The 24,154-nt window shown below is 52.8% G+C and overlaps 1 protein-coding gene across 1 annotated transcript in view; it reads left to right on the top strand.

Annotated features, from left to right (window-relative positions):
• LOC130120158 (serine protease 1-like) overlaps nt 1–23,020 on the top strand; it is a 34,276-nt gene extending 11,256 nt beyond the window's left edge. Inside the window, exons 5-6 of the mRNA XM_056288825.1 lie at nt 12,552–12,694; nt 22,337–23,020. Of these exons, the coding sequence (XP_056144800.1) occupies nt 12,552–12,694; nt 22,337–22,612 (419 nt within the window). The 3' untranslated portion in view covers nt 22,613–23,020. The remainder of the gene's footprint in view (nt 1–12,551; nt 12,695–22,336) is intronic.
• Nucleotides 23,021–24,154: the final 1,134 nt, after the last annotated feature.

The raw sequence follows: 24,154 nt of genomic DNA, 5'->3' as shown, positions 1-24,154 counted from the left end.
AAGGGCGACTCCACGGTTCCCGGTTTAAAGGTGGACTTCGCGTTTCCTGGTGAGAGTGGACTTCCTGAGTTTTCTCTTCAATAAATTAGCCTGTTGGTCCCGCTATATTGTGCCTTCTGTGTTTGTGCTCTTGGGGTCGGGTGCAAACCCTAACAGTACGAACTGGCCATGACGACCCCAGCCAGCACAGACGGCACAGCCAATCCGGTGCAAGCAGCCCTAGTAAAACAAATTCAGATTGCCAACGCCCATTCCCAGCAATTACAAGAGGCTTCGGTTGCTGTGCAGGGTCTCCAGTCTCAAGTTCAACCCCTGCAAGCTTCTGTGGAAGCGTTAGCTGTCCAGCAGGCGGCGATGGCGAGTCAGCAGGCAGAGATCATGCAACAACTGCAGACCATTTCAGCAGCTCTTGCCAACCAGCAGCTGAACCAGCCTGTACCGCCAGCAAGTGCGCCCCCTGTGGCCGCCGCTCCAGTAGATCCTCCGGTTCCTGTTTATTTACCCCGTGGAACCATCATTACCAGTCCACGCCCATTTGACGGTAACTTTGAAACTTGCTCCACCTTCATTATGCAGTGTGAGCTTGTTTTCACACACCAGCCCACCGTGTTCTCCAGTGATGCTGTTAAGATCGCTTACGTGACCAACCTGCTCAGTGGTCGAGCAGCGCAGTGGGCTACGTCTTCTTGGTCCATGGGGGCCAGCTACTGTAACTCTTATAGAGACTTTGTCGCAGAGCTACGTAAGGTTTTCCACCATCCGGTAAGCGGTCGGGATTCTGACTCACGACTGAATAACATCCAGCAGGGCGGCGCCAGCGTCACAGATTACTCCGTCGACTTCCGCCTGGCTGCCGCTGAGAGCGGATGGAATGACCAGGCCCTGCGTGCCACTTTTCGTAGAGGATTGAGCGAGGCGGTGAAGGATCAACTTGCTACCCGAGAAGAACCCTCATCTCTGGATGACCTCATTGCTCTCGCTATCCGCATTGATGGACGTATCCGGGAGAGAAAGCGTGAGAAGGCCTTGCGTGGAACTTCCTTCAATCCCAGAACTACCTCTGCGTCAGACCGAACCGCTATTCCCGTTTCCCCGGCCAATCCCTCCTCTGACTCTTTCGCGACAACGCCACCTGGGGATGTAGAAGAGCGGATGGAGGTAGGACGTGCTAGACTTACTCCTGCTGAACGGGAGAGCCGATTCAAGGCAGGTCTTTGCCTGTACTGTGGTCTTAAGGGGCACCGACTCCGCGACTGTCCCTCACGGCCAAAAGATTAGGCTTACCAGGACCAAGGGAGATCCTAGTAAGCCGCCTTTCCTTCTCCCGTGGGTCCGAATCTCGCGGCCATCTTGTTCCTATTGCTTTAGTCTGGGCGGGCCAGAGACTTTCCCTTGGAGCCCTGATTGATTCCGGAGCAGATGATAGTTTTATGGACCTTGACTTTGCCTCGCAGGCAGACATTCCCCTTGAGTCTCTTGGGACCCCCATTGATGCGTTTGCCTTGGATGACCGGAGATTAGCCTGTATCACACAGCGGACCGTCCCCGTTACTCTCACCGTTGCAGGTAACCACACAGAGACAATGCAATTTTACATCATACGTTCCCCGCTTAATCCAGTTATCTTGGGACGCCCCTGGCTCAGACACCATGAACCCCACATCTCTTGGTCCACAGGCACAGTCCTTGGATGGGGCTCTACTTGCCATGCCCAATGCCTTCGTGCAGCTCCTAGTGCTACGCCTTTGAGCTCGCCTACTCCCCTGCCTCCTGATCTCTCCTCCGTGCCCCCTGTGTATCATGACCTTGGTGAGGTATTTAGCAAGACCCGTGCTAAGTCACTCCCGCCTCACCGCCCGTATGATTGCGCCATTGATCTCCGTCCTGGGGCTACTCTTCCCAGTAGCCGCCTCTACAACTTGTCACTCCCTGAGAAGGCGGCCATGGATGAGTACATCACCGAGTCCCTTGCTGCAGGTCTCATCAAGCCCTCGTCTTCCTCTGTTGCTGCAGGGTTCTTTTTTGTGAAGAAGAAGGACGGGGGACTTCGACCTTGTATTGACTACCGGCAACTGAACGCAATCACCATTAAGAACAAGTACCCGCTTCCACTTATGAGTTCGACTTTTGAGCCTCTCTCACAGGCGACCATCTTCACCAAGCTAGACCTGAGGAGCGCTTACCACCTCGTGCGAATCAGGGAAGGCGATGAGTGGAAGACCGCCTTCAAAACACCCCGAGGCCACTATGAGTACTTGGTGATGCCGTTCGGACTCACAAACGCACCAGCAGTGTTTCAGGCGTTTATGAACGACGTACTCCGTGACATGTTGGATGTGTTTGTCGTCGTTTACCTGGACGACATCCTCATTTTCTCCCAGTCTCTTGAGGAACACGTCCAGCATGTTCGCAGGGTACTGGAGCGCCTCCTCCAGAACCAACTCTACGTCAAGGCGGAGAAGTGCCTGTTTCACTCCCCCTCTGTGGATTACTTGGGATTCATCGTAGAGAAGGGACGGACCAGAGCAGATCCCCGCAAGGTCCAGACAGTGGTGGACTGGCCGGAACCTACCAACCGTAAGGAGCTGCAGAGTTTTCTAGGGTTCGCAAATTTCTACCGGAGATTCATTCGCAACTACAGCCAGCTGGCAGAACCGCTTACTGCGTTGACCTCCCCAGCCAAACCCTTCATCTGGTCTCCTGCTGCCAGCTCTGCTTTCCAAGTCCTCAAGACAAGGTTCACCTCGGCCCCAGTGCTGCTCCATCCTGACCCCAAGAGACAATTCGTGGTAGAGGTTGATGCCTCGGATTCAGGCGTAGGGGGGGTGCTCTCCCAGCGGTCGGCTTAGGACCAGAAACTCCATCCTTGCGCCTTTTTCTGCCGGCCGAGCAGAATTATGACGTTGGAAACCGGGAGTTACTGGCTGTAGTGGCTGCTCTGGAGGAATGGCGCCACTGGCTCGAGGGCGCTGAGCACCCGTTTCTCATCTGGACGGACCACAAGAACTTGACTCACCTGAGGGCAGCCAAACGTCTCAACAGTCGTCAGGCTCGGTGGGCTGGCTTCCTTAGTCGTTTCAACTATGTTCTGACTTACCGTCCTGGGACACGCAACGTAAAGGCTGACATCCTGTCTCGGCTACACCCGAAGGAAGGCGCGTTTGAGGAGCCTGAACCCATCCTCCCTGCGGCTAGAGTGGTCGGTGTGGTCACTTTTGGTCTTGAGTCGGCTGTTCGCACTGCCCAACGTGCTCAACCCGCTCCGAGTAACGTGCCACCCCGTCGCCTCTTCGTCCCAGATGCTGTTCGGTCTCGAGTTCTTCAGTGGGGTCATAGCAGTCGTTTCTCCTGTCACCCAGGAGTTAGTCGTACCCAGTCGTTCATCGCTCGGCGCTTCTGGTGGCCAACTATGCGGGAGGATGTCAAGAGCTTTGTAGCGGCCTGCACTGTTTGCGCCCGCAGCAAGGCCTCTCACCAGGCGCCATCTGGTCTGTTGCAGCCACTCCCTATTCCTAGCCGCCCCTGGTCTCACGTGGCTTTGGATTTCGTTTCCGGACTACCACCTTCTCGGGGAAACACTGGTTCTCACCGTCATAGACCGTTTCAGCAAGGGCGTCCATCTGATAGCCCTTCCCAAACTTCCTTCGGCTGCTGAGACCGCGGACCTCTTGATGCAACATGTCTTCCGGCTTCATGGCCTGCCATCAGATGTAGTCTCCGATAGAGGTCCTCAGTTCACCTCACAAGTGTGGCGTGCATTTTGTAAAGGCATCGGAGCCACAGTAAGTCTGTCTTCGGGCTACCACCCCCAAACAAATGGTCAGACCGAGAGGGCAAACCAGAGCATGGAGACAGCGTTGCGTTGTGTATGTAACAGCAAGCCCTCCACCTGGAGTGACTACCTACCGTGGGTAGAGTACGCCACCAATTCCCTGGTCAGCTCTGCATCTGGACTTTCTCCATTCGAGGCATCCCTGGGGTATCAACCTCCCCTGTTCGACCCACAGCAGGATGAAGTGGCCGTTCCCTCCGTACAGCTCCACTTGCGACGCTGTCAGCGTGTCTGGAGGACCATCCGGACAGCACTGCTCAAGGCTAGGGAGCGCGCTCGCAGAGGGGCTGACCGGCGACGTACCCCTGCGCCGGAGTACAAGAAGGGACAGAGGGTCTGGCTGTCCACGAAGGACGTTCCCCTCCAGACAACCGACAAGAAACTCTCGCCCCGCTTCATTGGTCCTTTTGAAGTCCAGAAAGTCCTGAGCCCGGCAGCTGTTCGGCTGAAGCTGCCTTCCTCCATGCACATTCATCCTGTCTTCCACGTCTCTCGAGTTAAGCCCGTCTCCAGCAGTCCTCTTATGCCCCCGGTTCCTGAGCCTCCGCCTCCGGAATTTGTAGATGGTCATCCTCAATGGAAGGTCCGCCGGCTGCTTAAAGTCCGGCGCTGCGGCCGCGGGTTCCAGTATCTCGCGGACTGGGCAGGTTATGGACCTGAGGAGCGCAGTTGGATTTCGCGGAAGCTCATTATGGATCCCTCTCTCCTCGCCGACTTCTACCGTGCCCACCCGGGGGCGCCAGGTCAGTCGCCAGGTGGCTCCCGTAGAGAGGGGGGGTACTGTTACGTCTCGCCGCTCCACACCCGCTCTGCAGTGTAACCTTGGCCAAGGCTCAACGTCTCCCCGCTCCACACCCGCTGTGCAGTGTAAGCGTACCCGGAGCTCTGCCAACTCCACCTGATGCCTGTTTCCTCGTTACCCCTCCACTCACCTGTTGGCAATCACCTCCCTATATCTGGCTGTGTCACTCTCAGCTTGTTGCCAGTTCGTGCCGTTTCCTGGGAGAGTACTTGTGCTTGTCCTGCTCATCGAAGTTTGTTTACTTACCTGGATCTTCCCTGGAGATTTCTCTGTTGGACCTTCCTCGTTGCTCCCCTTCCCCTGTGCGCTGCTTTCCGTTTACGAAGAGGATTTCTTCACTCCAGCGTTGCTGTGATTTTCCGTTCTCCTTTGGTATCCTCCTGTTTACCCCCCCCCCCCTCCTGCCTGGATTAAGGGCCGACTCCACTGTTCCCGGATTAAAGGGCGACTCCACGGTTCCCGGTTTAAAGGTGGACTTCGCGTTTCCTGGTGAGAGTGGACTTCCTGAGTTTTCTCTTCAATAAATTAGCCTGTTGGTCCCGCTATATTGTGCCTTCTGTGTTTGTGCTCTTGGGGTCGGGTGCAAACCCTAACAGGCATGCAGTTATGATGGTTAAGGGCTAGGGAATGAAGGTAGTCAGTGAGGGACCCTACAAGTTTAGGATGACGTGTGTGTGTGTGTGTGTTTGTGTATGACTACAATATCGATTAATTCAGTAGATTTTCATCCATCAAACACTTGTACTTGAACTTAAGTTTCGATTCATATTCCAAATATAGACTAAAGGCGAGAAAAAGACTGCCTGTTTGTCAGAATTGCAGCCTCTTGCATTAGCATTTTCCTGAAGACGAATCACCTTTACCTATCTGGGAAAAGCAGCGAGGATGATATAATTATTTGGGGCGGCATGGCTCAGGAGGTACAGCGGGTCATCTAGTAATCGGAAGGTCACCGGTTCGATCCCCGGCTCCTCAAGATAGCGTGTCGAAGTGTCCTTGAGCAACACACCGAACCCCTAATTGCTCCTGATGAGCAGGTTGGCACCTTGCATGGCAGCCTCCATCAGTGTATGAATGGGTGAATGTGAGGCGTACACTGTAATGCACTTTGAGTGGTTGGTAGACTAGAAACGTTCGATATAAATGCAGTCCATTTACCAATTATACCTGTAAATACATATTTAGACTCTAAAGTGACATTTTATTTTATTTTTTAATTTTTGAACAAGGCTGATGTGGGCGTACACAGAAATTCCTTAAAGGCAGGACTTGCTCCTGAAAAACCATCTTGCGCCTGTCAGTGGCGGCTGGCCAGTAGAGGGCGCTGGGGCGCCGCCCCTTCAAACATCAAGAGATGAAAATCTACTCAAACATGTTAAATATAATTTAGTTGTATAGTGCAAATAATTATGAAATAAAAGTGTTTATAAGTCTGTGAGCGTCTGTCAGCAGCCATTAAATATTGGCTCCAAATGGTATCTGGTTGATGTCTGTCTGAATATATATACTTCCCGGGTGAGGGGCGTCGGCCAAACGATACATTGTTAGGGTTTGTGGAGGACCCCAAGCGCACGACACCAGACAGAGATGGGGTTAGCCAAAAACTGGCGTACTTTATTCCTTACGCGTACAAATAGTCAAACACAGGGAGGCAATGAGCGACAAGAAAAACGGAAAGTCCAAGGGGAAAAACTCGCGGGTAATCCAAAAACGGGAACACGGCAGGATACTAAATAGGATACTAAAACATAAACCAAGGGCTGGGGTGAGTTCGGAGAGAAAAGGACCGTGAGGGAAGAGCAGCCGCTACTGCAAGGAGGTTACAACACGAACTGACAACGGGCGCGTGGGAGGCCACCAAACTTAAGCCCAGCCCTGACGGCTAAGCCCGGCCCTGACGAGCTGATTGGCTGCCGGCGCGGGGTGGGCGGGCCACGGCGCGGGGTGGGCGAGCCGTAACAGTACCCCCCCCCCCACGGGAGCCACCAGGCGACTTGCACGGCTTGTCGGGATGGGAATGATGGAACTCAGTGAGCAGCCCAGGGTCCAGGATGAGCTGGCGGGAGACCCAGCTACGTTCCTCCGGACCATAGCCCTCCCAGTCCACCAAATACTGGAACCCCCGTCCTCGGCGCCGGACGTCCAGCAGCCGGTGGACCTACCACTGGGGGTGCCCATCCACGATCTCAGGGGGAGGCGGAGCCGGGGCCGGAGGCATCAGAGGACTGTGGGAGACAGGCTTAACCCGAGACACATGAAACACGGGATGGGTCTTCAAGGAAGCCGGAAGCTTAAGACTCACCGCCGCGGTGCTGAGAAACTTCCTGATCTCAAAGGGCCCGACAAACCGGGGGTTCAGCTTCTTCGCAGTGGACTGAAGCGGGAGATCCTTCGAGGACAGCCACACCCTTTGGCCTGGTTGGTACATAGGCGCTGGGGACCGGCGTCGGTTGGCTCCCCGACAGGTGCGCTCAGCTGCCCGGAGCAGAGCAGCTCTGGTCACCTCCCAGACGCGACGACACCGGTTCAGATGGGCCTGCACGGAGGGAACTGACACTTCCGACTCCAGTGCAGAAAAGAGAGGCGGCTGGTAGCCCAGGGACACCTCAAAAGGTGAGAGGCCGGTGGCAGAGCTGACCAGGGAGTTGATGGCATACTCGACCCAGGGGAGGAACCGGCTCCAGGAGCTGGGCTTCTTGGCGGCCACGCACCGGAGGGCAGACTCCACGCTCTGGTTCATCCTCTCCGTCTGCCCGTTAGTCTGTGGGTGATAGCCAGAGGAGAGACTAACAGAGGCACCCAACCCCTTACAAAAGGCCCGCCATACCTGGGAGACGAACTGGGGCCCTCGGTCCGAGACGACGTCCAGGGGAAGGCCGTGGAGACGGAACACGTGGCTCGTCAGGAGGTCCGCCGTCTCAGAAGCCGATGGGAGTCCGGGGAGGGCCACCAGGTGCACTCCCTTACTGAAGCGGTCCACCACTGTCAGGATCACAGTGTTACCCTGGGAGTGAGGCAGTCCGGAGACAAAATCCAACGCCACATGGGACCAGGGCCGGCTTGGAGTTGGGAGGGGCTGCAGCAGACCCGCGGGTGCCTGGTGAGAGGCCTTGCTGTGAGCACAGACGGAGCAGGCCCTTACGAAGTCCTCCCTGACGTCGATCCTCATGGTGGGCCACCAGAAACGCCGAGCCAGAAAGGTGAAGGTGCGGTGGACACCCGGGTGGCAAGCAAACTGACTGGCATGGCCCCACTGGAGAACCCGGGGCCGGACTGCGTCCGGGACGAATAGGCAGCGTGGAGGGACGTGCCCCAGGTAACCACGCCAACCACCCTGGCCTCAGGAAGGATGGGAGTCGGCTCCTCTGTAGCTGGCTCCCTCCGCGGGTGTTGTCGGGACAGGGAGTCTGCCTTCGTGTTGCGGGACCCGGGGCGATAAGTCAGCGTGAAGTCAAACCGACTGAGGAAGCTGGCCCACCGTGCCTGCCGACCATTGAGGCGCTTGGTTGCCCAGATGAACGTCAAGTTCTTATGATCCATCCAGATGGTGAACGGCTGTTCCGCCCCCTCCAGCCAATGGCGCCACTCCTCCAGAGCAGCCACCACCTCCCGGTTACCGACATCGTAGTTCTCCTCGGCGGGGAGCAACCGGCGAGAGAAGAAGGCGCATGGGTGGACCTTCTGGTCAGACGCTGACCGCTGGGAGAGGACAGCCCCCAACCCGGTGTCCAAAGCGTCCACCTCTACGATGAACTGCCTCTTGGGGTTGGGGTGGAGCAGGACCGGAGCACTGGTGAACCTCTCCTTGAGGGACTGGAACGCAGAGCAGGCAGCCGGGGACCAGATGAACGGCTGGGAGGGGGAGGTCAGCCAGGTGAGAGGTTCTGCCACGCGGCTGTAGTTCCGGATGAACCTCCAATAGAAGTTCGCAAACTCGAGGAAGCTCTGTAATTCCTTCCGTGATGTGGGATCGGGCCAGTCCACCACAGCCTGGATCTTGCGGGGGTCGGCCCGGGTCTGTCCCCTCTCAACGACGAAGCCCAGGTAGTCAACGGAAGGGGAATGGAACCGGCACTTCTCTGTCTTGACGAAGAGCCGGTTCCGGAGGAGACGTTCGAGTACCCGGCGGACATGCTGGACATGTTCCTCGAGGGTCCTGGAGAAGATGAGGATGTCATCGAGGTAGACCACCACAAACTCGTCGAGCATGTCGCGGAGAATGTCATTCATGAGAGCCTGGAATACCGCTGGGGCGTTGGTGAGGCCAAACGGCATGACCAGGTACTCATAATGACCCCGGGGCGTTTTAAAGGCTGTCTTCCACTCGTCCCCCTTCCGGATCCGGACCAGATGATAGGCACACCAGAGGTCCAGCTTAGTGAAGACTGTAGCCTGGGTGAGGGGCTCAAGGGTGGAACTCATGAGAGGAAGGGGGTACTTGTTTTTGACGGTTATCTCATTGAGTTGGCGATAGTCAATGCAGGGTCGGAGGCCCCTGTCCTTCTTCACGAAAAAGAATCCAGCTGCCACCTGGGAGGACGAGGGCCGAATGAGCCCCGCTGCCAAGGACTCGGAGATGTACTTGTCCATCGCAGCTTTCTCGGGGATGGTCAGACTGTACAGACGACTGCTGGGAAGGGGTGCCCCAGAGTGGAGGTCGATAGCACAGTCATAAGGCCGATGAGGAGGAAGAGATTGCGCCCGGGTCTTGCTGAAAACCTCACCTAACTCATGGTACTCAGGGGGAACAGAGGAGAGGTCGGGAGGCAGGGCACTAGGGGCACATCGGGGGGATGGGGCGGGAGCAGCCTGGAGACATTGGGCATGACAGGAGGAGCTCCATTCCATGATGGTACCGGAGGCCCAGGCGATGTGTGGCTCATGCTGTACGAACCAGGGGCGCCCTAGGATCACAGGGACTAACGGGGACTGGATGATGTAGAACCGAAGTCTCTCCACATGGTTACCTGCTATGGTGAGAGAGACAGGGTGGGTGCATTGGGTGACGCTGGCCAGGCAGCGCTTGTCCAGCGTGAAGGCCTCCATGGGCTTCTCCAGCATCTCTAGCGGGATGTTAGCCTGGGCAGCAAACTCTGAGTCCAGGAAACACTCATCAGCCCCCGAGTCGAGGAGTGCACCCACCGTGAGCCGCTGGTCAGCCCAGGCCAGGGTAACGCTAAGTAGATGGTTCTGTGGGACAGAACGGCGGGAACAGCAAAGGCGGCTCACTAGGATCTCCCAGGGCCCCAGTGAGCCTAGTCTTTTGGCCGAGTGGGGCAGCCGCTGATCAGATGTCCCTTCTGGCCACACTAGAGGCATTGACCCGCCTTGAACCGGGCCTCCCGTTCGGCCGGACCAAGGCGCATGCGCCCCAGCTGCATAGGTTCCTCCCCCGTCGTGGTCTGGGGCGCGGGGGGAGAAACGGCCACAGGGAAAGTGGGGTGAGCAGGAGTAGGGGTCCTGTTAGGAGTGCTGGACGACTGGGGAATGGACGGGGATCCATGCAGGGCTCGCTCGCGCCTCCTCTCCCGGAGGCGTCCGTCGATGCGGATGGTGAGCTTGATCAGGTCCTCAAGGGAGGCGGGCTCCTCCCGGGTCGCTAGCTGGTCCTTGACAGCCTCGCTGAGACCTCTCCGGGAGGTGACCTGAAGTGACTGGTCGTTCCAGCCGCTCTCAGCTGTGGCCAGCCTGAACTCCACCGAGTAGTCTGTGACACTGCCACTGCCCTGCTGGATACTGCTCAGCCGAGCACCAGGGTCCTGGCCACTGACTGGATGGTGGAAAACCTTTCGTAGTTCCGCCTCAAAGGCCTCGTAGGTGAGGCAGAAACTGGCCTTCATGGACCAGGAAGCAGTGGCCCACTGAGCTGCTCGGCCTGTGAGCAGGTTGGTCACGTAAGCGACCCGGGCAGCATCAGACGTGAACATGCTGGGTTGGTACAGGAAGACCAGCTCACACTGCATGATGAACGTGGCACAGGTCTCAAAGTCACCATCAAATGGTCGTGGGCTGGAGAGGCAGGGCTCCCGGGGAACTGGGTTGAGGCCCACAGGGTTAACCGGGGCAGCGGACCCAGGGGGCGGGTTACCCATGACTCCAGGGGCAGGCTGGCCCGGTGGCTGGATGGTGAGAGCTGCCGTGATGGATTGCAACTGCCGCAGGATCTCTGCTTGTTGGCTCGCCAACGCCGCCTGCTGGCTCATTAGGTTACCCACACAGGCCTGGAGGGGCTGGACCCGAGTCTGAAGATCTCTCACCGCGGCGGAGGCTGCCTCTAGCTGCTGGGTGTGGGAGTTAGTCAGTTGGATCTGTCCGATGAGAGCCGCTCGAAGCGGACTGGCTGGTACGCTCTCTGTGTCGGCTGGGGTCGTCATGGTCAGTTCGTACTGTTAAAGTTTGTGGAAGACCCCAAGCGCACGACACCAGACAGAAATGGGGTTAGCCGAAAACTGGCGTACTTTATTCCTTACGCGTACAAATAGTCAAACACAGGGAGGCAATGAGCGACAAGAAAAACGGAAAGTCCAAGGGGAAAAACTCGCGGGTAATCCAAAAACGGGAACACGGCAGGATACTAAATAGGATACTAAAACATAAACCAAGGGCTGGGGTGAGTTCGGAGAGAAAAGGACCGTGAGAGAAAAGTAGCCGCTACTGCGAGGAGGTTACAACACAAACTAACAACGGGCGCGTGGGAGGCCACCAAACTTAAGCTCAGCCCTGACGAGCTGATTGGCTGCCGGCGCGGGGTGGGCGGGCCACGGCGCGGGGTTGCCGAGCCGTAAGATACCCTATGCAAGTCCTCAAACTTCTGGCGAGCAGGTGACCTGAGGCTGCTGTCTGATTGGTTTCCTCAGATTTTCCACGGGGCGCAGTTCTGTGGGCCCCAGACACTCCCATTTTTATTGGCAGCAAATTAGTATTGTTTTAATGCTTTTTGATCTAATTTGATTGGACAATTCTCGTGGCTGCCCACCCCAACGTCTCGTCTCAACTGTCAATCATCCACCGTCTACGAACCCTGATAAAATCTATAGGCTACATTGTACTTCTTGATACCTCTGTTACTGTGTGAACATTAAAGCAAATGCCAGGTGTGCTGCGCTAAGGTAAGTTGCCCCCCCCCCCAAAATTTTTTTCAGCACCAGCCGCCACTGTTCATATCCCTCTAGACCTCAAATGGTGACCTATTTGTTCCCATGTTTATACAGAATAAAATACACACAATCCATGTACACTGTCTATATACGCTAAAAATCTAACTATTTGGGGGGTTCGGGTAGCGTAGCGGTCTATCGCCGGTTTGAATCCCCGTGTTACCTCCGGTGTGGTCGGGCGTCCCTACAGACACAATTAGCCCTGTCTGCGGGTGGGAAGCCGGATGTGGGTGTGTCCTGGTCGCTGCAGTAGCGCCTCCTTTGGTCGGTCGGGCACCTGTTCGGGGAGGGGAGCTGGGGGGAATAGCGTTATCCTCCCACGCGCTACGTTCCCCTGGTGAAACTCCTCACTGTCAGGTTACATGTATCGGAGGAGGCATGTGGTAGACTGCAGCCCTCCCCGGATCGGCAGAGGGGGTGGAGCAGCGACTGGGACGGCTCGGAAGAGTGGGGTAATTGCATGGGTTAGGGTTAGGGTGAGAAAAAAAAAGAAAAAAAACGAACTACTAAGTTTTTGCACAATAAGTCCTTGTACCATGAGCTCAGTACTTCCATCGCCTGTCCTCAAAACCAGGTTAATTCACGGATCGCTTTGCTAGTTTGACATTCATTAAACGAACAGAAATGAATCCTGCAAAATGGGGTTGACCCCGGCCTTTGTAAGATTACAGTCTGGACTCGACAATTACAGCCCCGGCCACGGGATATATGGCCAGTCGTCATTCACACTGTAAAGAGGATGATGTCTTTTCTCTTTCAGAACCCCTCCCGTCACCACAGAGGCTGCAGGAGGTTCAAGTACCCATAGTGTCCAACAGCCAATGTGACTCCAGTTACGGTGGAGGAATCACAGACAACATGATCTGCGCTGGCCTCTCAGAGGGAGGAAAGGACTCCTGTCAGGTATCGGCCTGTTTGAGCCCAGAACCAAGCTCTGTTCATCTCCTGCTGTGGGCTGCTTACAGAGTCCTGTAGACATCTCCAGGACTAGTCAGCACTTTACCATTACTCAGTTATTTCCACTACATGGAAACAACTGAGTAATTTACGAGAGAAATAGGTATAACCGGGGCGGCACCGTGGCGCAGTGGTTAGCACGGTCGCCTCACAGCAAGAAGGTCCTGGGTTCGAGCCCCGGGATAGTCCAACCTTGGGGGTCGTCTCGGGTCGTCCTCTGTGTGGCGTTTGCATGTTCTCCCCGTGTCTGCATGGGTTTCCTCTGGGTGCTCCAGTTTCCTCCCACAGTCCAAAGACATGTAGGTCAGGTGAATCGGCCGTACTAAATTGTGTGTGTGTGTGTGTGTGTGTGTGTGTGTGTGTGTGTGTGTGTGTGTGTGTGTGTGTGTGTGTGTGTGTGTGTGTGTGTTGTGTGTGTGTCCGCCCGCCCCCTGTGATGGCCGGGCGGCCTGTCCAGGGTGTCTCCCCGCCTGCTGCCCAATGACTGCTGGGATAGGCTCCAACATCCCTGAGAGCAGGATAAGTGGTTTGGATAATGGATGGCTTGACAGACGTAACTGAACTGTGATGGGTGGTAATTGCCGAGTAACAAATGAGTAAAATAAGAGCTTTTCCATATCTTTGGCTTCCTTCCTTGTCGTAATAATGTGCTGTAATATAGTCTACATCGAACACTATCACATTGCTCCAAACAGAAGAATTTTTAACAATTTGTGTTGCAGGGAGAATTCATAATTTGCAGTTAAACTTCAATATAAGGTGACTGTCGAAAGTCCTGCTATGTTTACTATGCAGGACATTCATTATTCACCTTATACTCAAGTTAAACATATTACTCCCCTGCAAAAAACAGGATTCAAATATTTGTATATGGTACAGTGTAATTTGTGAATTTATCCCATATCGTGTTTGATGTAGCAGCACATTATGATGATAAGGAAGCAAACGTGAAATTTAGCAAAGCCCCAGTATTACAAATATATACTGGTACTGACCAGTCATAATTCAACGACATCCATTTTACTTGTGTATTACTGGGACTGTTCTGCATAATGAACGGCCCACATTTTAAAGTGGTACTGTTGATTACATTAACAGTAATGCTTTATGTGAAAGGCTGTTTGGCTGAGACGGTAACCCTGAAACCACATGTAACTTGCCGAAGACGAAATCTGATTTAATTATAATTCAGGGTTGTTATTGGTTAGGGAAGAAGGCAGAGAAAACTGACTACATTATGGAGGTGGGGTGAAAGCAGCAGTTTAGGTATTTGAGAAGCCTATTTGATTCATCACAAACGAGGATTCCTCTCAGCCCATTCAAAACATTCTCATAAATAATGACATAAAATAAAATGTAGTAAACACAAATAACAGCACACAGACAGGATTTGGTGATATTTCATACTCAAACAAAATAACATAAAAACATTAATTTTAACCTGGTTACATTCACCCCTCCTGAAATTTACCAACATCCTGACAGCAGGATAAAAAGAGAAAGAGGAAAGGAAAAGCCCATCACTGACTACTGGCACAAGTGAAAAGAAGGACCTAGTCCTCCAGTCAACTTAGGAGCTACCTCAGTTACGAGGTCCAGAAAATAATGAGGTTGATCAAGTCTCAGAATTCCCTTAGATCAATGTGACGCCTGATACGCCACACCATGACTTGGCCCAAAACAACCCTGTCTGATAGACACCTAATAACTCACATTAAACTAGTTTGAATGACTCCAACCTCCATCAAAGTTCAAACCCTCACACTCCGTAGAAATGGCATCTGAGCCATAGATTCTATTAACCTGTTCACTGACCTCACCACCCTTCCTGTGCGTGTCCTAACCCGACCATCGCTCTCTACTTGTGTGTGTGAGACAGTGCGAGCTGCAACATCTGTATCGAGTGAGGGTGGTGCCCCTGTGTGCAAATCAGTGTGAGATATAACACCTACATCGAGTGAGTGTGATGCCTCTATGTGCGGTGCATGTGTGTTGTGTGGTGCGTGTGTGTTGGGTGGAGACTGAGCAGTGGCCCCCACAGGACTGACTACCAGACTAGACGGAATGAACTCTTCCGCTTCTGCCCACTCAGATCTAGGCGAGTCTCCAAGTGATGAGACTGCTAGCCCCACTGCATCCCCTGAGACCGTCAGGCCATCTGCACTGTCCTCCTCATCGGACTCTGCACAGTCAAGCAACTGACTGGTTGTACTGGACTCCTCACCCTGATCTAACTCAGGAAGGGGCAAGAAGTTGACCTCCAACAAACGGTTCCTGTGCACCACCCTGGTGTGCCCCTCTGCATCCTGAATCTTGTAGACATGGATATTGGGGTTGACACCGACAACCGTGTACACTCCGTTCTCCCATTTGTCAGCCAACTTTCTCTTCCCTCGCTCACTCTGGTTCGCAACCAAAACACGATCCCCGACAGACAGGACAGTGCCCTTGGTGTGTCTGTTGTACTGTTGCGCCTGATGCTGCTGCTCAGCCGTGGAGTGCTTCTGAGCGATCTCCATTGCACTCCTTAGACAGGAAAGCAGAGACTGAGCATAAGAGTTATAGTCAACAACGTGAGGGTCATGCAAAACCTGCCTGAACATAACATCCACCGGCAGTCTTGGGACACGCCCATACATCAGGAAGAAAGGCGCGTAACCCGTGGTCTCGTGAACAGTGGCATTGTACGCGAGCGTGAGAGAATGGATCTGCTGAGGCCACTGTTGCTTCTGCTGAAGCGGAAGGGAACGGAGCATATTCCCCATCGTGCGATTAAACCGCTCTGTCCCGCCATTACCCATAGGATGGTAGGCCGTCGTGTGGGACTTCGCTACACCCGCCAACCTGAGAAGCTCTGCAATCAGGTTGCTCTCAAAGTTTGTGCCCTGGTCAGAATGTATTCTCTCCGGAAACCCGTAAACACAGAATACATGATCCCAGATTTTCTTGGCGACCTGCTTCGCTGTCTGATTGGCGCAGGGGAACGCGTGAGCAAGCTTAGTGAAGTGGTCAGTAACCACTAGGACATCGACCGACCGCTGCTTACTGTCCTCAGCGGACCAGAAATCCATACACACAAGCTGCATCGGTGCGGAGGTTTTAATGCTCTCCAGGGGCGCGCAAGCAGCTGGCTCTGGGGTCTTCCCAAACACACATCTCTGACAGCATCTGACATATGCTCTGATATCCCTCTCCATGTCAGGCCAATAAAAACGCTGCCTTGCAAGAGAGAGAGTACGGTCCTGGCCCTGATGACCAGCGTGATCGTGGATGCCAGACAGTGCCTTGTCTTTCAGACTCAGAGGTAAAACATACTGAGACCTCCTCTGCTTGGACACTGGGTCCTTTGTCACCCTGTACAAGACACCATCATTGACTTCCAACTTCTCCCACTGTTTCAACAGCCTGAGGACCTTCTGGTCAGCACCATGCCTCTCACGCCTCGATGGCCGCTTCCGAACAGCGACAAAGGGCAACACCTTGGAGATGCAGGGGTCCTGCTCCTGACTCAACCTGAGCTCCTCGGTGGATAACATTGGCAGTGTATCCTGACCACCCGAAAGATGCTGAACGTGCTGGACCAAACTGAGTGCTGTGAATACTGATGCATCAGGCCAGTCACATTTGGCTTGACAAAAAGCCCTGACCTCAGCTGCATCACAAGCAAACCCAGATCGCGCACTACTCACTGTTTGGGACTGGCAACTGAGTCTGAAAACATCCTGCACAGAGTCCCCCTCAACCCCGTCGGCTTCCTGAACAAGGGCCGGGTAGGGCTCCCTAAGTAGCCTCTGACTGACGGGCTTGGAAAAAGGGTCGCGACTCAACGCATCCGCCACCACGTGTTTCTTCCCTGGCAGGTGTTTGAGATCGAAGGTGTAAGACGCCAACTTAGACACCCAGCGGATCTCACATGCGTCAAGCTTCGGCTTCGTTAGGAGATAAGTCAGCGGATTATTATCTGTCCAAACGGTGAAGCTTTGGCCCTTCAGCCAGTGGCTGAACTTTTCACAAACACTCCAATTCAGCGCCATGAACTCCAGTCTATGAGCTGGATACTTCCGCTGTGAGGCACTGAGGGACTTGCTTGCAAAACCAACAGGTCTGGCCTTGGACTCTCCTCGGGGCACTTGAGACACCACCGCGCCGAGTCCATCCAAAGACGCATCGACCGACAAAATGAAAGGCACCAAAGTCTGGATGGGCAAGCACCACACACTCCAGTAACATCGTCTTCAACAGATCAAATGCTTCCCCACATTCCGCTGTCCAGTCTGCGGAGGTAAGCTTACGGAAGCTGCCATGGGGCTTCTTATCCTTAGCTGACGTCCCCCTCCTCTTTTGTCCAGCTGTAAGGGCGAACAGGGGCTTAGCCACGGAGGAGCAGTTCGGAAGGAAATGCTGGTAGTAAAATACCATACCAAGGAAAGATTTGATCCTATGAACAGAAGGCGTGCACCCATCACCTTCCATGAGATCCTGCACTGTCATGTTGGAGATTACCTCTACTTTGGAGGGATCGACAGACACACCTCCGCCATCAACCACGTGGCCCAAAAACTGCACCTGCTTCTGCAGCAGATGACACTTTTTTGGAGCCAGTTTCAAGTTGTTCTCCCTCAACCTCTGAAACACAGTGCGGAGCCTCGACAGAGCCTCAACCTCTGACGGCGCGAAGACAAGAAGATCATCAAGATAGCACAAAAGCTTCGTGAAGTTCAGATCCCCAAAGATCCCAATCATCATTCTCATGAAGGCTGCAGGGCTATTACAAAGGCCCTGTGGCATGCGATTGTATTCATGCAACCCAAGGGGAGTCGTGAAAGCAGTGTACTTCTTGTCATCTTCATGCATTGGGATGTTGAAGAAGCCAGAGGTGAGGTCCATCGTACTAAAGAGGCAGTTACCATCCAGCGCGGCAAGACAGTCCGACTGGTGTGGCAAGGGATGAGCGTCTTTCAAGGTCTGAGCATTCAGCCATCTGAAATCAGTGCAGATCCGAAGCCCGCCATCCTTCTTCCACACCATAACCAGCGGTGAAGCGTATGCGCTCGAGGACTTCCAGATAATCCCTTTCTCCTCCATATCAGTGAGAACCTGTCTCAACTTCTGATAGTGGGCTGGGGGAACCCTTCTGTAGGGCAAGCGAAAGGGGCGCTCATCCACCAGATGGATGCGATGTGTGTATCCTGTGACCTCGCCACAGTCCAGAGAGTCCCTGGAGAAGATGTCATGGTACTCGGTGAGCAGCTGAGTGAGCTGGGACTTGCATGCCTCACTAACCTGACAGGAGCTGAGGTCAATGTCACTGAGTCCGAGCTCTGACAAACTCCTAGCCGGCCGGACAGGGGAACAGGCACTACCTGTGGCGTTGGACTCATGCCTCCCCGCAACTGATTGCAGTCCCTGGAAAACATTAAAGTCCTCAATCGCCAAGCATGGAAACACATCAGCCAACTTGCAGTTCCTTTTCAGCATGATGGCTTTGTCAGATGGATTGACAACAGTCATGGGTACCCACCTATCACCCCAGAGCGGTGTGACAAGTCGACCTACGAGGACACCGCGTGGCATGGCCTTGGAGTCTGTCGACTCCACAACAACAGTGCTTCCAGCTGACATAGGCACCTTAGCAGGAAGTCTGCCCCAGACTAAGTGCTCGTGCCTTGGTAAGAGTGTCACGGCCTGGGTGAGCGTAAGAGTACCTATCTTCTCAGGAACTGCACCAACCCTCCAGCGCTCTACATTCGTGAACATGGACAAGAACTGTTCAACATCAGGACTAGACGGATGTTCCTGTCTGGACGCGATGTCCCAGTACTCAGTACCACTCTTGAGTACATGGGCCACATGTTTAATGACGTTTGTGCCGACTATCAGATCATCATGCTGCACGACCAGAGTGGGTATGACAAAGGAAACACCATAAAGCTGCATGTTGAGGTCATAAAAACCATCAGGCCTAGTCTCCAGACCACCGCAGCCAATCAAGACAATGTTCTCTTCAGGCTGCTGCTTCTCAGGTAAAACACCCCCAGAGCGGAGCTTCTCTACTGCATTTTCACTGATACTGCATGACATAGAGCCAGTATCCAACATGCCATTAAGCTGCACACTCTGGTTGACAAGAACAGGAGCATAGAACAAGTCACTGAAAGCCTGAATCCTCTGTGTCGCCTGAATGACCATACGCGAACCCTGAGGTGCTTTGGCACACTTGTCTTCATACGAGTGAGCCAGGTCGGAGACATCAGTGAGGGATACATCTACTTTACCCACACCATCCCTCTCTAGTTGTGGGTTTAGTAGTTTAACGGACGAGACTGATGACCAGCTCTTCCACCAGGCTGAGAACGGAGCTGGTTGGGCGGCTGAGGGTGAGGACAGTCCCTCTTCCAATGACCAGGAGACAAACAGTTTATACATCGGTTCTCCCGGCTGCAGTGGGAAAATGTGGAGTGATCCGGAGACTTACAAACCCTGCACAACCGCTGCGGTGCGTCTGGCACCTGCCCTGCGGCGCTAGCTGGCAGTTGAGTCTGCGTCGGTGTCCGGACAGCAGCGCTAACTGGAACCTGAGTCTGCATTGTGACCAAACGGTCTAGCAAGCTCACCAAACTCCTCATATAGTCATCAACGCCAGAGACAGGTGCGGGAGACGGTGTAGGAGACCTTGCGCAAAATGGTGTAGGAGATGACGCATGAGCCGGGACGGGAGATGGCACCACCGGCACGGTCGTGTTCAAGTCGGGAGCCACGTCGACTACAGGGACATGAACCTGTGAATGGAACCTACGCTCTACCGCGCCTGCTTCACGTTGTCCACCTGCAGCAACACGGGACTTCCTCTCCAGCATGTGCTCATCAAGCCTCTCTTGGATCTCGCTAGCAGACCATTTCCCTGCGGACTTGAACTCAAAAACATTGGCAAGAGACTGATCTGGACAGTGTTTGATAAACATCATGCTTACCTCGTGGCTTGGCTCTTCAATACTACGGCCCTGCCACTTCAAGCATTCGTCAGCCACCTCCACTGTCTTATTAAGCCTAATCCAATACTCCATAGCGTCCTCACCTGGCTTGGGCAGCATACTGTAAAAGTCCGCCAGGGGCATGCTCGAGTATGTGAGGTCACTAAAGTGTTGCTTCAGTACATCAAAAATAATGTGGGGGTTCGCTATGTGGTCGACAGATGTGTTGCGCAGCTTTATCCTCACCACGTCCCCTGCTTTCCCCATAAGCTTAGCTAGAATCTCATGTGACTGCTCACTAACTGGAATGGCTCGCTTCCTCAAATACAAAGTCATAAGGCTCTCCCACTAATGAACTGTAAACTTATCAGAGCTATCGCCCCTGAAAATAGGAGGCTCCCTAGCATCTGTCTGCATTACTACTCTAACACTAGGCACTGTCTCCGAACGCTGTTCAGCAGACCTAGCACTGTCTGTGTGTGTGTTTCTAAGCATTTGTGTTTCCTGCAGCTTCGCAGTGATTGACTCTCCTATCTTCTCTGCTAACTGAGTAATGAGCATGGCTAACTCACCCACTGGCTGCTCGCTGTTACCTAGGACAGCCCCTTCGCTGATACCTAGCCTGGCCCGTTCTACGTAGCGTGTGGAGGTGAACTGAGGAGTGCCAAATGTGGTCGGGTCTCTAGGTCCTGGTGCTCTGGTGTCTGGTTCCCCGCCCTCTAAGAGCTGCCCGAAACTCCTACCTACACCTAGCCGTAAACCCCCACCCACATCTAACTGGTACCCCGTCTCCATAGCACACTGGCGATTCAAAAGATCCTGATCAGCAATGTTACCCCCACCTACGTACGAACCACCCTCTGCCATGTTCCTACCTCTAACACTCAGATAAAATAAAAAATAAAATAAAAAAGTGAAAAGCTCAATTAATTTAAATAATTGAAACTAGAAAGCACTAAGAGATTGAAACAATCACATACAATCAACAAATTCACCAATAGATTAATCACATATGCACATATCTAGTAGTTTACATCAATAGATTATTCACACGAGTCCTTCAATCACATCAACATTAACTTTTTTCCTTTTTTTTTTCGTGTGTTTTTCTTCCTTCAATATATACAAATGTCCTGTTCACAAGCCCAGTCCATGGTAACCACAGCTATGACTGTCCAGTGTCCACACTGCTCAACTCCAGTCCACTGTAACATGAGTGTACAGTCTATAGAAATACCTGAGGACGTCTGGGGCTTGATGACGACAGCAGCCTCCCGCGGCGAGCAACTGATGTCGCTCTCAGGATCCAGGAGGGTCACGGCACCAATGTAACGGGGGCAGTCCTATGCTGTTCTATGCTGGTCAGCCTGCTGCACGCCCGTCACTCTCATCATTAGCTCTGCGTTGTGTTCTATTTTGGGTGGGGCCCCAGGTGTTGTGGGGGGCCCTCAGTCTCTCATCATCATCATCATCAAAGAAGGAGGGGGACACACAGGACTCTATTTGGCCCACCTTGCCATTTATTTTGGTTTCAAACCCTTCGACAAACGTCCAGTCCTCCAGCTGGAGCGGTGTTTCTTACGGACGTGGGGGTCGAAGCTCAACCACTGCCCGGACTTCACTCGTGTGCGTTAGAAGGAGAAACCGTCCACGGGACTCCGATGTAAGAAAGGATAAACAAGTATTTTATCCCACAGCTTGCAGTATCTTCTTACAGGGATACTCAAGGTTACGTTCTCCTCAACCAGCAAAACTGTGCTACGGTAAGAAACACGCGTGGCTCGGCTCGATCGCTGCTTGAGCCTCCTCCCACAAAACAAAATGGCCTCTCCCGCGTTCCCTCTTCCGTGTACCCACAAGACCTCTCTCTTAAAGCGACAGTACAAGTATATGACGGTCGTTATAAAACATACATAAAAGTAAATAATGACATAAAATAAAATGTAGTAAACACAAATAACAGCACACAGACAGGATTTGGTGATATTTCATACTCAAACAAAATAAAATAAAAACATTAATTTTAACCTGGTTACATAAAGAGGGCCAGCTTAATTTACCGACCACGGTGAATAATTAGCAATGCATTTTGTGCGTCTGTGTAGCGTAGCGGTCTATTCTTTGCCTACCAACACAGGGATCGCCGGTTCGAATCCTCGTGGTGCCTCCCGGTTTGGTCGGGCATCCCTACAGACACATTTGGCCACGTCTGTGAGTGGGAAGCCGGATGTGGATATGTGTACTGGTTGCTGCACTAGCGGCTCCTCTGGTCGGTCGGGGCGCCTGTTGGGGTGGGTCGGGGCGCCTGTTGGGGTGGGGCGGGGAGGGGAATAGCGTGATCCTCCCACGTGCTACGTCCCCCTGGTGAAACTCCTCAATGTCAGGTGAAGAGAAGCGGCTGGCGACTCCACATGTATTGGAAGAGGCATGTGGTAGTCTGCAGCCCTACCCGGATCGGTAGAGGGGGTGGAGCAGCGATAGTGACGGCTCGGAAGAGTGGGGTAATTGGAGGGGGAGGGGGGTGTAAAAAAGTATTTTGCATTCAAATAAGTGGAAATATTTTCTCGGGGGTTTGAAGATGACATTTATAAGCGTGTGTCTGTCTGTCTGTGTGCAGGGGGACTCAGGTGGGCCAATGGTCAGCAAACAAGGCAACAACTGGATCCAGTCTGGAATTGTGAGTTTTGGTAAAGGTTGTGCCGAGCCTAATTTCCCTGGCGTCTATGCCAGAGTCTCCCGCTACCAGTCGTGGATCAACAGCCAAATCACCTCCAACCAACCAGGATTTCTAACTTTTGATAGCTCGAGCGGAGGTCGTGCCAATTGCCTTTCCTTCCCTCTCCTCCTCGTGTCCGTCATGCACGTCCTCTTCGCTCTCTACCTGCTCTCATGAGAAACGAGCGGTCTCGCCGTTAGCAACGCTAATTGTTGGTTCTCTGGTGGCGGGGCGTTAGCTAGAGCTAAAGCTAAAGCTAGCGGACAATGATAAATCATTAATAAAGGGATTATTCGATTAACTCAAGTCTTACCTCTCACGTAGAGGCTTTAAAATGTGTTGTGCTATTTCTCCAGATGAGTCAGCTTTCCGGTTAAACTCTTAAAACGTTGTGACGCAGGAGGCATCTTTCAGAAAAGACTGCAGGTGTTTATTTTAGGAACTGGGCCGAAAAGCCTGACTTGTTGTTTTGAACAGACGTCCGCGTGACGACGTGGATGTTATAACGGAGCGATGAGGAACTGTGAACTGTTTGTATATCCAGAACAAGTCTGAGATAAATAAACATAAATATACACATTTGTGTTTCGCTCAATAAGAACGAGATTTGTGTGTGTGTGTGTGTGTGTGTGTGTGTTGTCAGTTTGGCAGATGTGATTTAATCTGGATATTATGTGGTATACAATAGTGGATATCGTCACGCCGGGAGCAGGAACTGAGGACCCGACAGCAGAGACAGGCTGGGATAAGGCCATGCTTTCTTTAATGAAGGAATCAGATTTACAACAACTGGAGCGGCAGGCAGGGGGTCAAAAGTCCAAGACAACAGGCAAGGTACAAACGGCAAGGAAGGCTCGAAGACACGGCATGAAGCACCAGGCTAACACTGCTGCTGAGGAGCCAATCGAGGAATGGAGAACAGGTGAGCAAGGCAGGACAGGAACAGAAATGACAAGACCGGCCAGCCTTCGAAATAAAACCGGAAACCCAGATAACATAACTATGACAGACGTGTACCAAATAAAATAGTCACACTAAAGAAAGCATCCCTGTATGTTTTCCAATTTCTGAAATAAGGCACACGATACACAGAAAGCGATAAAATATTTTAAATTAGGGCCAAGGACCCTGTATATTCAAGTAGACCGTGAACTTTGGGGTAGATTTCAGTTCACAGAACACAATATCAGACAATAGATGAATGTAAAAGGGGAAATGTATTTGACACATTTTCCCCATATTTTTCCCAATGTTTCCTGTTTCAGTCCTAAACAGAGTTATTTTTTCCCCATCGTATAAACATCAGGGCAGTCCAGCAATCAACTGAAGGTGTTTCCGGCGTTGATCGCTTTCTGATGATGGCTATGCACAAAATCCCAAATGAATATTTGCCCTCAAAGTCTTTCACTTCCAACGTTTGGGTTCCCGTGTATAGGACTTCCAACATGGAACTTGTAATACCTTTCAGATTACTTCATGAACTTTTAAGCACAGAACTTTTGAGCTCAGCATTTTGTCCTAATAACGCCTTCATGTGCAAATCCTGAGAAAAACCCTATGAGATTTTACCAACAAAACCCTCTCCATGATGCTGAGCTTGTTCCTCACACAAGTTCTCCCATTCAGAAATGTTCCCATTTCTTTGGCATTGTTTTGCATAATAATTTTATTCCATAATTTAGAAGATAAATTCGTCAATGAGGTTTCCAGATCAATGAA

Source organism: Lampris incognitus, chromosome 10, assembly GCF_029633865.1.
Source record: "Lampris incognitus isolate fLamInc1 chromosome 10, fLamInc1.hap2, whole genome shotgun sequence".
Lineage (NCBI taxonomy): Eukaryota > Metazoa > Chordata > Actinopteri > Lampriformes > Lampridae > Lampris > Lampris incognitus.
This window is presented reverse-complemented; position numbering and strand designations above follow the sequence as displayed.